Source organism: Pan paniscus, chromosome 20 (genome assembly GCF_029289425.2).
Source record: "Pan paniscus chromosome 20, NHGRI_mPanPan1-v2.0_pri, whole genome shotgun sequence".
Classification (NCBI taxonomy): domain Eukaryota; kingdom Metazoa; phylum Chordata; class Mammalia; order Primates; family Hominidae; genus Pan; species Pan paniscus.
In genome coordinates this window covers 64,644,525-64,658,171 of record NC_073269.2, presented here as the reverse complement: position 1 = coordinate 64,658,171, position 13,647 = coordinate 64,644,525, and the positions used below count along the sequence as shown (strand labels likewise).

The following is a 13,647-nucleotide window of genomic DNA, read 5'->3' as shown; positions in this document are numbered from 1 at the left end:
TCGAGGCTGCAGTGAACCGTGATGGTGTCACTGCATTAGCCTGGGCGACAGAGCGAGACCCCGTCTCAAAAAAGCAAACCAAAAAAAATACAAACAAATAGACTTAACTGAGGAGTTTTGACGCGCATATGCTCGGGCCCAGTCCCAGATTCTGATGTTATCGGTCTGACTCGCAACGCGCTCACCAGGACACTTCAGAGCTCCCCAGGTGCTTCCCAGCCCAACTCTCCCACCCGAGGGGAGCCTGCGAACCGCAAGTCGGTTCCGGGTTGGGACCTCTTAGAAATCAGATTGGGAGAGGGGGCTATCAATCATAATCATGACCAGTCACCCGCTTTCACGAGAAGGAATGGGCGGGACCCTACGTCCCCGTCCGGAACGCCGTTTCCTTGGCGACGACGTAGGTCCGCGCCCCGCCTTTTAGGTGTAGCCGGCCTCTGTTTCTATGACAACCGAAGCCCAAGCCTCTCCCTACACCGCTTTCTCCGCAGCGTCAAAGCGGGACAGGACGGGACTACGTTTCCCAGCAGTCCCCGCGCGGGTTCCCGCCTGCGCTTGCTGTGGCCCGGGTCCCTCAGTGCCGCGGCGGCCCGGAGGTGGCGGGAGGACGGCTCCGCGCTGCATGCGGGGCGGGGACCAGGGGACCCGTGCGGGCCGCCTCCAGAGAGTAAGTGGCATTCTGCGCGGACCCGCAACCTCGACCTGCGAGGCGGGGACCTCCCGGCGCATAGCGCGGCCACCACCCTAGTCCCCTCTCCACCTCCGCGCGCGGGGTCCGGGGCAGAGGCATGACGCCGCGCACTTCCGGTCCTCGCGCTCCGGGTCCGGACCGGCCACAGCACTCGCGACCTTGAGTTCCGGGCGGGACGGGCTTCTGTAGTTCTGGCCCCCGCGTTTCCGTGCTGGGTGTCATTGAAGCCCGCGAGGGGAGGCTCCAGGCCCGGGACCCATCCTGGCGGCCTGCGGCTCTCGGAGTCAAGCCCACCTGCTAGCCGAGGCCGACGCCGGCCTCCCTACCGTCTCTGCCCCCGCATCCTGGCCTTTGCACTTTGCTCTTTCCTTGTCTCCAGACCGGTTTCATGCCCCCTCTTCACAGAGGCCCGAAGAATCCGCTGCCTCCCTCCCTGGCGCCCTCGCGCTGCTCCCTGTCTGATGTTCTTCACGTCTTTTTCTCTCTTAAACTGTCTCCTTGTTCATTTCTTCTTGTCTGCGGTCCCCTCCTTCACTCACTATTAGAGCAGGATGCAGCACCGTTTGGCCCTGACACAGTGGATGTCCTGCGAGGGTTGAAGCTTGCTAATCCTTGAGGGTGGAGGCACTGTCGGGAGGACAGACACAGAAGGGAGCTGTGCCTGCAGTCAGAGGACATTTCTTCTGCTGTACAGTGCATGATGCACTGTTCTTCCCATTGCGTGCACAGTGTAGAATTGGACATAGGGGCTACAGTCTGTGTCCCCTGGGACTGTCACTGTGGGTGAGGTTGGTCTGTGGCTCAGAGAGGTGGAGCCACGCTGAGCTGGGCACTAGCCTGTGTCCTCCACACCTCAGAGCCACCAACGTTGACTTCCCTGCACATTCTGTTTTTGTTGTTGTTGTTGTTGTTGTTTTGAGACGGAGTTTCGCTCTTGTTGCCCAGGCTGGAGTGCAGTGGCGCGATCTCGGCTCACTGCAACCTCCGCCTCCCGGGTTCAAGCGATTCTCCAGCCTCAGCCTCCCGAGTAGCTGGGATTACAGGCATGCACCACCGTGCCTGGCGACTTTCCTGCACATTCTTTTGGGCAAATAAGACCTCATTGTGCCGTGTGCAACCTCCATAAGGATGGAGCTTTCCTGTGTGTGCTGTTGCTCTGCAGTTCTGCAGGGCTCAGCCTTGGCCACGTTAACCTCTCAGTCCCCCTAAATTGGTAACTCTGCATCCTGTTCCCAACACCAGAAGCCCTAAGGACAACTAGAAAGGCTGGGCGAGCACCCAGGTGCAAGCATGCTCACCTGGGGCAGATGGGAGGTCACTGTAAGAACAGCCTGGGAGAGCTGTAATGCACCATCAAGGACGGGCTCCTGGGACCTGGGACCCAGAGCCTCGATTGTGTTTGCTGTGCTCAGCCTCAGATCATGGGTCCATGGCTGGAATGCCACCCACCTACAGGTGGGATAGTTGGACAGTGCATCCTGGGAGCAGATCAAGGAGACGAAGAGACTCGGCCATGGTCCACAGCTCCCACCTGCTGTGTCTGGTGCTGGGAGGCAGGTTCTTGTTGCAGCAGAGGAGCCACCCCTGGGAGCAGGGCATCTGGGGACCAATCCGAAGATGCTGTTAGCACATGGCTAGCAGGTGCCCCTCAGCCCCCACCTCCCACAAGTTCAGGGTCCCTTTCTGCCAAGTGGGGACTGCTGGTTCTTCAGGACAACCCAGCTTCCCCAACCCTCTGTTCAGACACTAAGCAGTCCTCTGACTCCCCATCACTAGGGATCAGGAGAGCCCCTTACAACACACACATTCTGTCGAGGGTGCTAGACCAGTCTCTATTAGTTTCTGTGGCTGCTATAACACACTACCACAAACTGGGCAGTTTAAAACAACAGAAATTTACTCTCACAGTCCTGGAAGCCAGAAGTCTGAAATCAAGGTGTCAGCAGTACTGTGCTCTCTGACGGCTCTGGGTGGGGGTCTTTCCTTGCCTCTTCCGGCTTCTGGCGGCTCCGGGTGTTCCTTGGAGTGTGGCTGCATCACTCCAATATCAGCCTCCATCTTCACATGGACCACTCTTCTCTGTGTCAGAACTCCCTTTGCCTCCTTCATAAGGACACCTGTCATTGGAGTTAGGGCACACCCAGGTTATTCAGGGTGATCTCATCACAAGATCCTTAATTATGTCTGCAAAGACCTAATAAGGTCACATTCTGAGAGTTCCGGGGTTAGGACATTGGATATATCTTTTGCAGCCTCCTTCAGTGGAACCTGCCTGATCCTGGGTGCCCTCATGTGCCCATCCATTCTTGGGCCTGTCCACTGATTCCATGGTGATCAATTGTCCCTGTTTGGCCAGGCTGTCCCAGGTATGGTCTTTCACCCTGGGAAGTCCTCAGCCCCTAAGTCCCTAGAGTTCTAGGAAGTCATGTGGAGTGCTGGTCCTAGCCCTGCTCATGCCACCAGCTGTTGTACAGACTGTGACATGAAGCCAGCAGCCTTGGAGCTAATAGCAAGGCAGGTGCCCAAGTCCCTCCATCCCTGACATCTGGGTCTCTGTGACCTGGAGTTGTGTCACAGAGGTCCAGATCCTGGCTGTGGGGCTTCTGGGATGGCACATTGTGAAAGCGGGGCCCCTGACCTCCTGCTGCTCAGCATCCATAGTGGCATGCTCCCTCCTCCGTGTAAAGGGCTGGAGTCCACACTGGTACCCCCATCAGAGTCTATGGCTGGGGAGTTCCCTGCCCTATGTGTGGGGACCTCAGATCCCAGCCTGGCAATGACCCTGGACCGACCCCTTTAGCAGTGGGTCCTGGTGGCTTTCTCAGGAGCTCTTCAGTCAGCCTGGCCTCTCAGAGGTAGACAAGGGAACACTACAAAACCTGCAGTGCTCAGAGACAGAGGCTTGAGAGAGTGTGGGGAGGTGGGCAGGATGGGCCTGCCCCAAATAGCCAGGTCCACGGCCAGCAGATGGACTCGAGAGAGAGAAGCCGACACCTGTGAGAAACACCAGATACTGTGTGTGGTGGTTGGGAGCCAGCAGGCAGCCTGGGTGTGGACAGAGCTCCATGGTCAGACAGACCAGAATGTGTGTCTCCATGTCTTGTGTCCTGCCCTCAGTCTCCTCCCTCCCGTCACAACTTCCCATGTGGTGGCAGCAGTGCCCTTGGGTGTGTGCCCCTGTAAGGAATTGCCCTGTGCCCTGAATATCATTCCCAGCGAGCATGTTCAGTTTCTAATGAAGAGTTTTCTTTGCATTCTTTTTTTGAGATGTGGTCTCACTGTGTTGCCCAGGCTGGCGTGCAGTGGCAAGATCTCGGCTCACTGCAAGCTCCGCCTCCCGGGTTCACACCATTCTCCTGCAGGCACCCACCACCACACCTGGCTAATTTTTTCTATTTTGTAGTAGAGACGGGGTTTCACCGTGTTAGCCAGGATGGTCTCAATCTCCTGACCTCGTGATCTGCCCACCTTGGCCTCCCAAAGTGCTGGGATTACTGGTGTGAGCCACTGCGCCCAGCCTTTTTTTTTTTTTTTTTTGACGGAGTCTCGCTCTGTCGCCCAGGCTGGAGTGCAGTGGCACGATCTTGGCTCACTGCAACCTCCGCCTCCTGGATTCCAGTGATTCTCCTGTCTCAGCCTCCCGAGTATCTGGGATTACAGGTGCGCGCCACCTCGCCTGGCTAATTTTTTGTATTTTTAGTAGAGATGGGGTTTCACCATGTTAGCCAGGCTGGTCTCAATCTCCTGACCTCGTGATCCACCCGCCTTGGCCTCCCAAAGTGTTGGGATTACAGGCATGAGCCACCACGTCCGGCCATTTTTTTTTTTTTTTTAATGGAGACAGGGTTTCACCATACTGCCCAGGCTGGTCTCTAACTCCTGGGCTCAAGCCATCCACCCACCTTGGCTTCACAAAGTGCTGGGATTATAGGCATAAGCCACTACACCCAGCCAAGTTTTCTCTTTGATATGAGTGAATTAACAGACACCTGGTTAAAGAAAATGCTTTTACCCCAGAGCTTAAGCCTCTGATGTGGAAACTATGCTTGGTACTCTGGTATGCAGTTGACTTGGCTGTGTGTGAGAAATTATTTTATTTTTACCTAGAGATTTAAAAGAACTTGTTTTTCTCTTTTTTTTTCCTTTTTTCTTTTCTTTCTTTCTTTTTTTTTTGTTTTTTTTTTTGTTTGTTTGTTTGTTTTTGTTTTTTTGTTTTTTTTTTTGAGACAGAGTCTTGCTCTGTCACCCAGGCTGGAGTGTAGTGGCCTGATTTTGACTTATGGCAAGCTCTGCCTCCCGGGTTCAAGCCATTCTCCTGCCTCAGCCTCCGGAGTAGCTGGGACTACAGGCGCCTGCCACCACACCTGGCTAATTTTTTGTATTTTTTTAGTAGAGATGGGGTTTCACCGTGTTAGCCAGGATGGTCTCGATCTCTTGACCTCGTGATCCGCCCGCCTCGGCCTCCCAAAGTGCTGGAATTACAGGCGTGAGCCACCACACCCGGCCAAGAACTTGTTTTTCTCAATACAAATGTATTGCTTAAAAGAAACCACCTTCGGCCGGGCGCAGTGGCTCGTGCCTGTGATCCCAGCACCTTTGGGAAGCTGAGGCAGGTGGATCACTTGAGGCCAGGAGTTTGAGACCAGCCAGGCCAACAGGGTGAAACCTCATCTCTACTGAAAATACAAAAATTAGCTGGGCGTGGGGGCAGGCAACTGTAATCCCAGCTACTCGCCAGGCTGAGGCAGGAGAATTGCTTGAACCTGGGAGGCAGAGGTTGCAGTGAGCCGAGATTGTGTCACTGCACTCCAGCCTGGGCAACAGAACGAGACTCTGTGTCAAAAAAATAAATAAACAATAAAATAAAAATAAATAAATAAACCACCTTCATCCCATGCAGTGCTTTCATGTGACCAGGGCTCAAATGACATCCTGGATGTTGCAGGGTGGGCCGACGCCTTGACAGGCTGCAGGCAGGAGCACTGTGGCATGGGTGCATTCTGCTTTAAAAAAAAAAAAAAAGATATAAATCAGCTGGGCGAGGTGGCTCACACCTGTAATCACAGCACTTTGGGAGGCCGAAGCAGGCGGATCATGAGGTCAGGAGTTCGAGACCAGCCTGACCAACATGGTGAAATCCCGTCTCCACTAAAAATACAAAAATTAGCCGTTCTTGGTGGCACACGCCTGTAATCCCAGCTACTCAGGAGGCTGAGGCAGGAGACTTGCTTGAACGCGGGAGGCAGAGGTTGCAGTGAGCTGAGATCACACCACTGCACTCCAGCTTGGGTGACAGAGGGAGACTCCGTCTCAAAAAAACAAAACAAAACAAAAATATATAAATCATGTAACAAATGAACCATTTGACAATTCAGGTTGGGTTTTAGTATATATATATCTCTAATATATATATTTACATTCTATATATATATATATATATATATATATATACTTTTTTTTTTTTTTGAGACAGATGCTCGCTCTGTTGCCCAGGCTGGAGTACAGTGGTATGATCTCGGCTCATTGCAACCTCCTCCTCCCAGGTTCAAGCAATTCTGCCTCAGCCTCTCAAGTAGCTGGGACTACAGGCGCCTGCCACCACACCTGGCTAATTTTCATATTTTTAGTAGAGACAGGGTTTCACCATGTTGGCCAGGGTGGTCTCGAACTCCTGACCTCAAGTGATCCACCTGCCTCAGCCTCCTAAGGTGTTGGGATTACAGGCGTGAGCCACTGTGCCCGGCCATGTTTTTGTGTGTGTGTATATATATATAATTTTTTTTTTTGAGATGGAGTCTTGCTCAGTCGCCCAGGCTGGAGTGCAGTGGTGCGATCTCGGCTCACTGCAGCCTCCACCTCCCAGGTTCCAGTGATTCTCTGCCTCAGTCTCCCAAGTAGCTGGGACTACAGGAATGTGCCACCACACCCGGCTAATTTTTGTATTTTTAGCAGAGATGGGGTTTCGACATTTTGGCCAGGCTGGTCTCGAACTGGCCTCAAGTAATCTTCCCACCTCCGCCTCCCAAAGTGCGGGGATTACAAGTGTGAACCACCGCCTGGCCAGGTTTTAGTATATTTTTTAGGTTTTAATATATTCACTATGTTGTGCAACCATCACCACTATAATTTCCAGAACATTTTAATTACCCCAAAACAAAACTTGATACCCATAAAGCAATTACTCCCCACTCTTTTTCCCCTCAGCCCCTGGCGACCACTAATCTACTTTCTGTCTCTGTGGATTTGCCTATTCTGGATATATCGTATAAATGGAATTATGCAATATGTGGTCTTTTGTGACTCACTTCTTTTACTTTCCATGTTTTCTAAAGTCCATGTTGCAGTATGTGTTAGTACTCATCCATTTTTATGGCTGAATAATATCCCATTCTGTGGATATACCACATTTTATTTATGCATTTGTCATTTTATATACTTGGCTTGTTTCTCCATTTTGGCTACTGTGAACAGCGCTGCTCTGAACATCTGTGAGCCAGTGTTTGCTTGAATGCCTGAGTTCATTTCTCTTGGGTGGATACCTAGGGGTGGAATTACTGGGGGTGTGGTAGCTCCATCTTTACCTTTCTGTGGAGCTGAAGGTTTCCACAGCAGCTGCACTATCTATATTCCCACCAGCCAGGTCGGAGTGTGTTCTGTACTTTCCTCTTTTTTGCCATGTCTTCTTGTCCTCAGGGCAAACACTGAGCATGGATGGTGCCAGCTGAGGCCAATCAGCTCACCTGCAGTGGGGGAGCCCCATGATAGAGCTTACTGCCAGCAGCTTTGCCAGTCCTGGGTGTATGAGTGGTGCTTTTTGAAATCTTGTCCCACCCCCTCCAGCTCATTTACTTTATTCACACAGTAAGTCCGTACTCCACATTCTGGAGAAAGCTTCCCTTGTCTCCCTGTGGGGGCCTGTGAGAACCCCATCCAGACTCAGGGAGCCCAGCTCCCTCTACTCTGGTGTCTGTGGGTTAGATTCATGTCCACCTGCTGTTGGGACGGTCAGTGCCCATGAGCAGGTGAGGCCTGTGGCTGCTTGCCTCCCCATGTGCCCATATCATTCCCCATCCTGTTCTTGGGAAGCTGCATGGTCAAGACCTGAGGGCAGAAGGGACAGAAAGAGAGTAACAAGCTGCAACAGCAGCCAGCCAACCCCTCACCTGGAAGGAGTAGCCTCAGACTCAGATCCACAAGTGTTTGGGAAGGGGATGTTTGTAACTGAGTGCCCATTCTCTCTCACACCCTTCCACCTGCGTGGGAGGTGACAGGTCACTCTAGGTGCCCTGTGCACAGTCCAGGCCACGGGGCAAAGCATGCTGGTGTTCAGCACCACCCAGATGTCCTCATACTCAGAGAAGTTCCTTACTTCCAAGCATGCCTCCTTGAGTCCCAAGCTCCAGCTGGCTGATAGGTGGAGAGACCAAGGCATGAAGTGGCAGAGCCCACAGTGGGGGGAGGTGATGGATTTTCTCTAAATTAGACCTGATTAGTGCCACTCTTGAGGGAGGGAGATCGAGGAAGGATCGGCGGCTTTGGGAGTCTGCATCTGGCTCCGGGAAGTCTCAGGAAAACCCAGACCCCGAGTGGCTTTAAGGTGCAGAGGGAGAGGCAGCCTCACCTTTCCTGTCTCACACAGGCCTGGAGGGGACAGGAGGGTTGTGCAGTTATCACGTGTGACAAGTGAGGCTGAGAAACCTCACATCACACCAGAGTTCCCTTGTCCTTACTGTCACCCTGGCTTATTAGCAAATGCCTGGCCTGGGACCGGTACTTGCTGAACCCCTGGCACTGGGCCTGGACTGGGACCGTACTTGCCGAACCCTTGGCACTGGGCCTTTCTGCTCTCCAGCTCAGGCCAGCAGCCTCCCATACAGCAGAGCAGGAACCGGGACTGGCTGCTTCAAAGGCCTTTCGTGACCTGCAGAACTTGTCCAACTCTGCATTTTTGTCTTTAACCAGTTTGGTATGTTTAATTTCCACTCAAAAACATTCATCCCCAGAGTGCTGGCCATCAGTGCATTTCTGCCATTGTGGTCATGATGTCCAAGAAGGAAATAACCCCCCAGGGGCAACTGGCAGCAGCTTCCTTTGGAGAACTGCAGCCAGTCGCTCTGAAGTGTCCTTGGCTGAAAAGTCAACATGTAGAGTCCTTTTAGTTCCCGGTCAAGTTATTTCAGGCCACCAGATGGCCCAGGGCAACTGCCTGTTAGAAATTTGCAAAACAGACAGAAAAAGTGACATCAGGTCAAGGACGTCTCACCATGTTGGCAAGGATGGTCTCGATCTCTTGACCTCGTGATCCGCCCCCGCCTCGGACTCCCAAAGTGCTGGGATTACAGGCGTGAGCCACCACACCCGGCCCTCTGAGACATTTAATAAATGGATATCGGCTGGGTGCGGTGACTCACGCCTATAATCCCAGCACTTGGGGAGGCCGAGACGGGTGGATCACCTGAAGTCAGGAGTTCAAGACCAGCCCCGTGAACATGGTGAAACCCTGGCTCTACTAAGAAAAAAAAACAAAATTAGCCGGGCTTGGTGGTAGATGCCTATAATCCCAGCTACTTGGGAGGCTTAGGCAGGAGAATTGCTTGAACCCAGGAGGCGGAGGTTGCGGTGAGCTGAGATTGTGCCACTTCATTCCAGCCTGGGCAACAAGAGTGAAACCCTGTCTCTAAATAAAAATAAACAAACAAACAAACAAATAAATAAAGGGATATCTGGCCAGGCACGGTGGCTCACGCCTGTAATCCCAGCACTTTGGGAGGCCAAGGTGGGCAGATCACAAGGTCAGGAGTTCAAGACCAGCCTGGCCAGCATGGTGAAACCCCATCTCTACTAAAAATACAAAAAATTAGCCAGACATGGTGGCAGGCACCTGTAATCCCAGCTACTCAGGAGGCTGAGGCAGGAGAATTGCTTGAACCCAGCAGGCGGAGGTTGCAGTGAGCTGAGATGGCGCCACTGCACTGCAGCCTGGGTGACAGAGAGAGCCTCCGTCTCAAAAAACACCAAAATAAATAAAATAAGAGGATATCTGCCTTGCACAGAATAGGGAACACAGGACAAAAGGAGAAGAATCTGAGCTCCTGTGCCGAATGAAGCAGTGATTTACGAGGGTGCCACAAGCGTGTCCATCTCACGCTCTGCATGTGATGTTAGCCATCCGGGATTCAGAGTCTAAAGGCTGTGCTGGACAGATCCATCTTTGTTCTGGAAACAATGAGATCTAGGGAGGGGACAGGAGGATTGTGCAGTTATCACGTGTGAGGCTGAGAAACCTCACATCACATCACAATGAGGAAAATATTTATTTATTTATTTTTGAGACGGAGTCTTGCTCTGTCGCCCAGGCTGGAGTGCAGTGGCGTGATCTCGGCTCACTGCAAGCTCCGCCTCCCGGGTTCACACCAATCTCCTGCCGCAGCCTCCCGAGTAGCTGGGACTACAGGCGCCAGCCACCACACCCAGCTAATTTTTTGTATTTTTAGTAGAGACAGGGTTTCACCGTGTTAGCCAGGATGGTATCGATCTCCTGACCTCGTGATCCGCCCACCTAGGCCTCCCAAAGTGCTGGGATTACAGGCGTGAGCCACCGCGCCCGGCTCCCCCCCCGGCCTTCACCCCTCCCTCCCTCTCTCTCTCTTTTCTTTTTTCCCTTTTATTTATTTGAAAGAGTTTCACTTTTGTTGCCCAGGCTGGAGTGCAATGGTGCGATCTCGGCTAACTGCAACCTCCACCTCCCGGGTTCAAGTGATTCTCTTGCATTAGACTCATGAGTAGCTGGGATTACAGGCATGCACCACCATGCCTGGCTAATTTTGTATTTTTAGTAGAGACGGGGTTTCTCTATGTTGGTCAGGCTGGTCTCAAACTCCCGACCTCAGGTGATCCATCTGCCTCGGCCTCCCAAAGTGCTGGGATTACAGGCGTGAGCTACCGTGCCCGGCCGTCCTTTGTTTTCACTTGCTATTCAATTGCTTGCTTAGGAGATGAATATTTATATATGCACGTGTGTGTATCTCGGCAAAGTCCACTGTTGTAAGCAGAATAATGGCCCCCTGAAAGATCTGCACGTCCTGTTTCCTAGAACCTCTGACTATGTTACTTCACAAGGCAAAAGAACTGAGTGTGATGAGGTTTTGGATCTTGAGATGGGGAGATTCCTGGATTATGTGTGGTTGGCCTAGTGTGATCACAAGAGGCAGAAGGGTCAGAATCCTATAAGGAGTATAAGGAGATTTGACGACAAACCCAGAAAGAGAGAGATGAACATGTCTTACTGCTGGCTTGAAGATGGAAGAAAGAAAAGTAGGTGGCACCTAGAAGCTGGAAATGGTCAGCAAACGTCCTCCCCAAGAGCTTCTGGAAGGAACCCACAATACTGAAACCTTCACTTAGGACTTACGACCTCCAGAACTCTGAGATAACAAGTTTGCACTGTCTCAAGCCACTATGGGGTGGCAGTTTGTTAAAGCAGCTTTAACAATAGGTAACTAATACAGCCACAGTGTAATTTTAAAATAGTAATAGCAGGCGCCAGGCCTTGCTAATGTTCACACTTGCTTGAATGATCTGGGCTGCCTGTCTCCCTACTCAGCTGGTTATACTTACCGTTATCATACCCATTTTGTAGATGAGGCTGCCAGGCTTGAGAGCACCACCGTTACCTGGTTGAAGAGGGGAGGGGAAGTCCAGCATTGGCCTCTGCAGCGTGGATCTCCCGGCCAGGCTCTCAGCTGTCAGGTGAGTCTCACCTCACACCTCTCAGAAGACATGGACAATGGCAGTGAATGGAGCCAGGAGGACCCGGAGTGTCGGCTTGCCACTGAGAAACTGAGGGCAGGAGTAAGTGAGATTTTGGGGAGCTGGCAGCTGAGCAACGGGGGAGTCCCTGTTGCTTGGGGAAGGGGGACCAGGGAGGGCCTTAGCCGGGGGCACAGTGTTTTAGGAGCTAGTGTTGGGGAGGAGCGGTGATGGCGGGCAGGCAGAGCCTGGGAAGCTGTTCTCTGGGGTCTGGGTGGTGACAATTTGAAGAGGGGCAGGAGGGGCTGCCTATGTCACTCCATTTACCCTTTCGCATCTGCAGAGAGCTGGGGGCCGCCCAGTAGGTGCCAGCTGTGGGGTGGTCGCTCGTTGGCCCAGTTCTCCACTTCTCTCCTCCTGGGAACCGCCAACCTCCATTTCTTCTCTGCTCTTCCAGATCCTACAACCAGAACTCTGCGCCCCAGGATGGAGGCTCCAGCCCAGAAGGCTGGGCAGGGAGGACTCCCCAAGGCCGATGCCCAGGGTGCCTCCGGGGCCCGGGAGAAGAGGCCCGAGGAGCCGAGGCCCCTCGAAGAGGACCGAGCTGGGAGCCGCCCCAGTCAAAAGGGGGACCTGCGTGGAGCGGCGGGCGGTAGGACGACTCCCCCAGGCGGGGGCTCCCGGGGCTGCAGCCTCGGGGTGAGCCCCGGCCCGGGGACCCGGCACAGCGCCGGGACCAGACCCCTCGTGCGGGAGCCGTGCGGCCCCACCTCTTCTCTGAACCCTGAGCTAGTTATCCCCGAGAGGCTGCAAGCCCGGGAGGGCCCCTGTAGGAGCCCAGCGCGTGGCGGGGACTGCAGCAGGAACTCCTGCCTGGCGTGGCATCGCGGGGCGCCCGCTGGGGAGACGCCACCCGTGTGTGACCCCTGTCCAGAGCGGATCCGGAACCACCCCCGGACTCAACTGTGTGAGGTCCACACGGACTGCTGGCCGTGCCAACCGGGGACTGGCGCTCCGACCTGCTCGAGGACCCCAAAGCCGACCTCCCGCGGGAGGAGCCCCTTGGTGGAGCAGCCCCGGGCTTGCGCGTGCGGCGAGGCCTTTGCGTGGAGGGCCCTGCGGATCCCCCAGGAGAGGCTGCAGGCGACGGAGGAGCCCCGTCCGTGTGCCCGGTGCGGGAAGCGCTTCCGCCCCAACCAGCAGCAGCAGACGGGCAAGAGCCCCCCAGTGTGTCCTGAGTGCGGCCAAACCTCGCGACCTCGCCCGATTGTCCCCGACCCCCCGGCCCAGCGACTGTACGCTTGCGACGAGTGCGGCAAGGCCTTCACGCGCACCTCCAGCCTGCTGCAGCACCAGCGCATCCACACGGGCGAGCGGCCCTACGAGTGCGCCGAGTGCGGCAAGGCCTTCGTGCGCTGCTCCGGCCTGTACCGCCACCAGAAGACGCACTCCGCCGAGCGCCACCGGCGTGGCCCCGTCCTGGCCCGGCGCGCCTTCCGGCTGGGGTGCCCGCCCTGCGGGGACTGCAGCGAGCGGAGTCCCCGACGGGGGTCGGGAGCCGGGGAGAAGCCGTACGAGTGCGCCGACTGCGCCAAGGCCTTCGGGCTGTTCTCGCACCTCGTGGAGCACCGGCGCGTGCACACCGGCGAGAAGCCCTACGCGTGCCCCGAGTGCGGCAAGGCCTTCAACCAGCGCTCGAACCTGAGCCGGCACCAGCGCACGCACAGCAGCGCCAAGCCCTACGCGTGCCCACTGTGCGAAAAGGCCTTCAAGGGCCGCTCGGGCCTGGTGCAACACCAGCGCGCGCACACCGGCGAGCGGCCCTATGGCTGCTCCGAGTGCGGAAAGACCTTCCGCGGCTGCTCCGAGCTGCGCCAGCACGAGCGCCTGCACTCGGGCGAGAAGCCCTACATCTGCCGCGACTGCGGCAAGGCCTTCGTGCGCAACTGCAGCCTGGTGCGCCACCTGCGCACGCACACGGGCGAGCGGCCCTACGCGTGCGGAGAGTGCGGCCGCGCCTTCAGCCAACGCTCCAACCTCAACGAGCACCAGAAGAGGCACGGGGGCCGCGCCGCGCCTTGACTGCAGGGAGCCGAGAGTCGACGCGTCGCCCAAGCGAACCCTGCGTCGAGGAGGGGCCTTTGTCCCGGAAAACCCACCAACGTTTGTAACCTTGATTAAACTTCTCTTTGTACACATGGCGTCCA

General features: G+C 54.9%; 1 protein-coding gene across 3 annotated transcripts; it reads left to right on the top strand.

Moving 5' to 3' along the window:
* The first annotated feature begins 558 nt into the window (after window positions 1-558).
* On the top strand, window positions 559-13,641 carry ZNF837 (zinc finger protein 837). 3 transcript variants are annotated; one of them, XM_034946284.3, is made up of 3 exons: window positions 559-667; window positions 11,331-11,440; window positions 11,898-13,641. In XM_034946284.3, exon 3 carries the CDS (start codon window positions 11,927-11,929, stop codon window positions 13,520-13,522), a length of 1,596 nt encoding a protein of 531 aa, XP_034802175.3. In that variant the 5' UTR covers window positions 559-667; window positions 11,331-11,440; window positions 11,898-11,926; the 3' UTR covers window positions 13,523-13,641. The 3 variants fall into 3 exon arrangements, with proteins under 3 accessions (XP_034802175.3, XP_008967935.4, XP_054959927.2); XM_008969687.5 differs by having other exon boundaries at window positions 11,331-11,542; XM_055103952.2 differs by lacking the exon at window positions 559-667 and adding an exon at window positions 9,196-11,186.
* The last annotated feature ends 6 nt before the right edge of the window (window positions 13,642-13,647 follow it).

Coding starts and splice junctions, on each gene's coding strand:
- ZNF837 (XM_034946284.3), top strand. CDS start 11,927: ATGGAGGCTCCAGCCCAGAAGGCTGGGCAGGGAGGACTCCCCAAGGCC.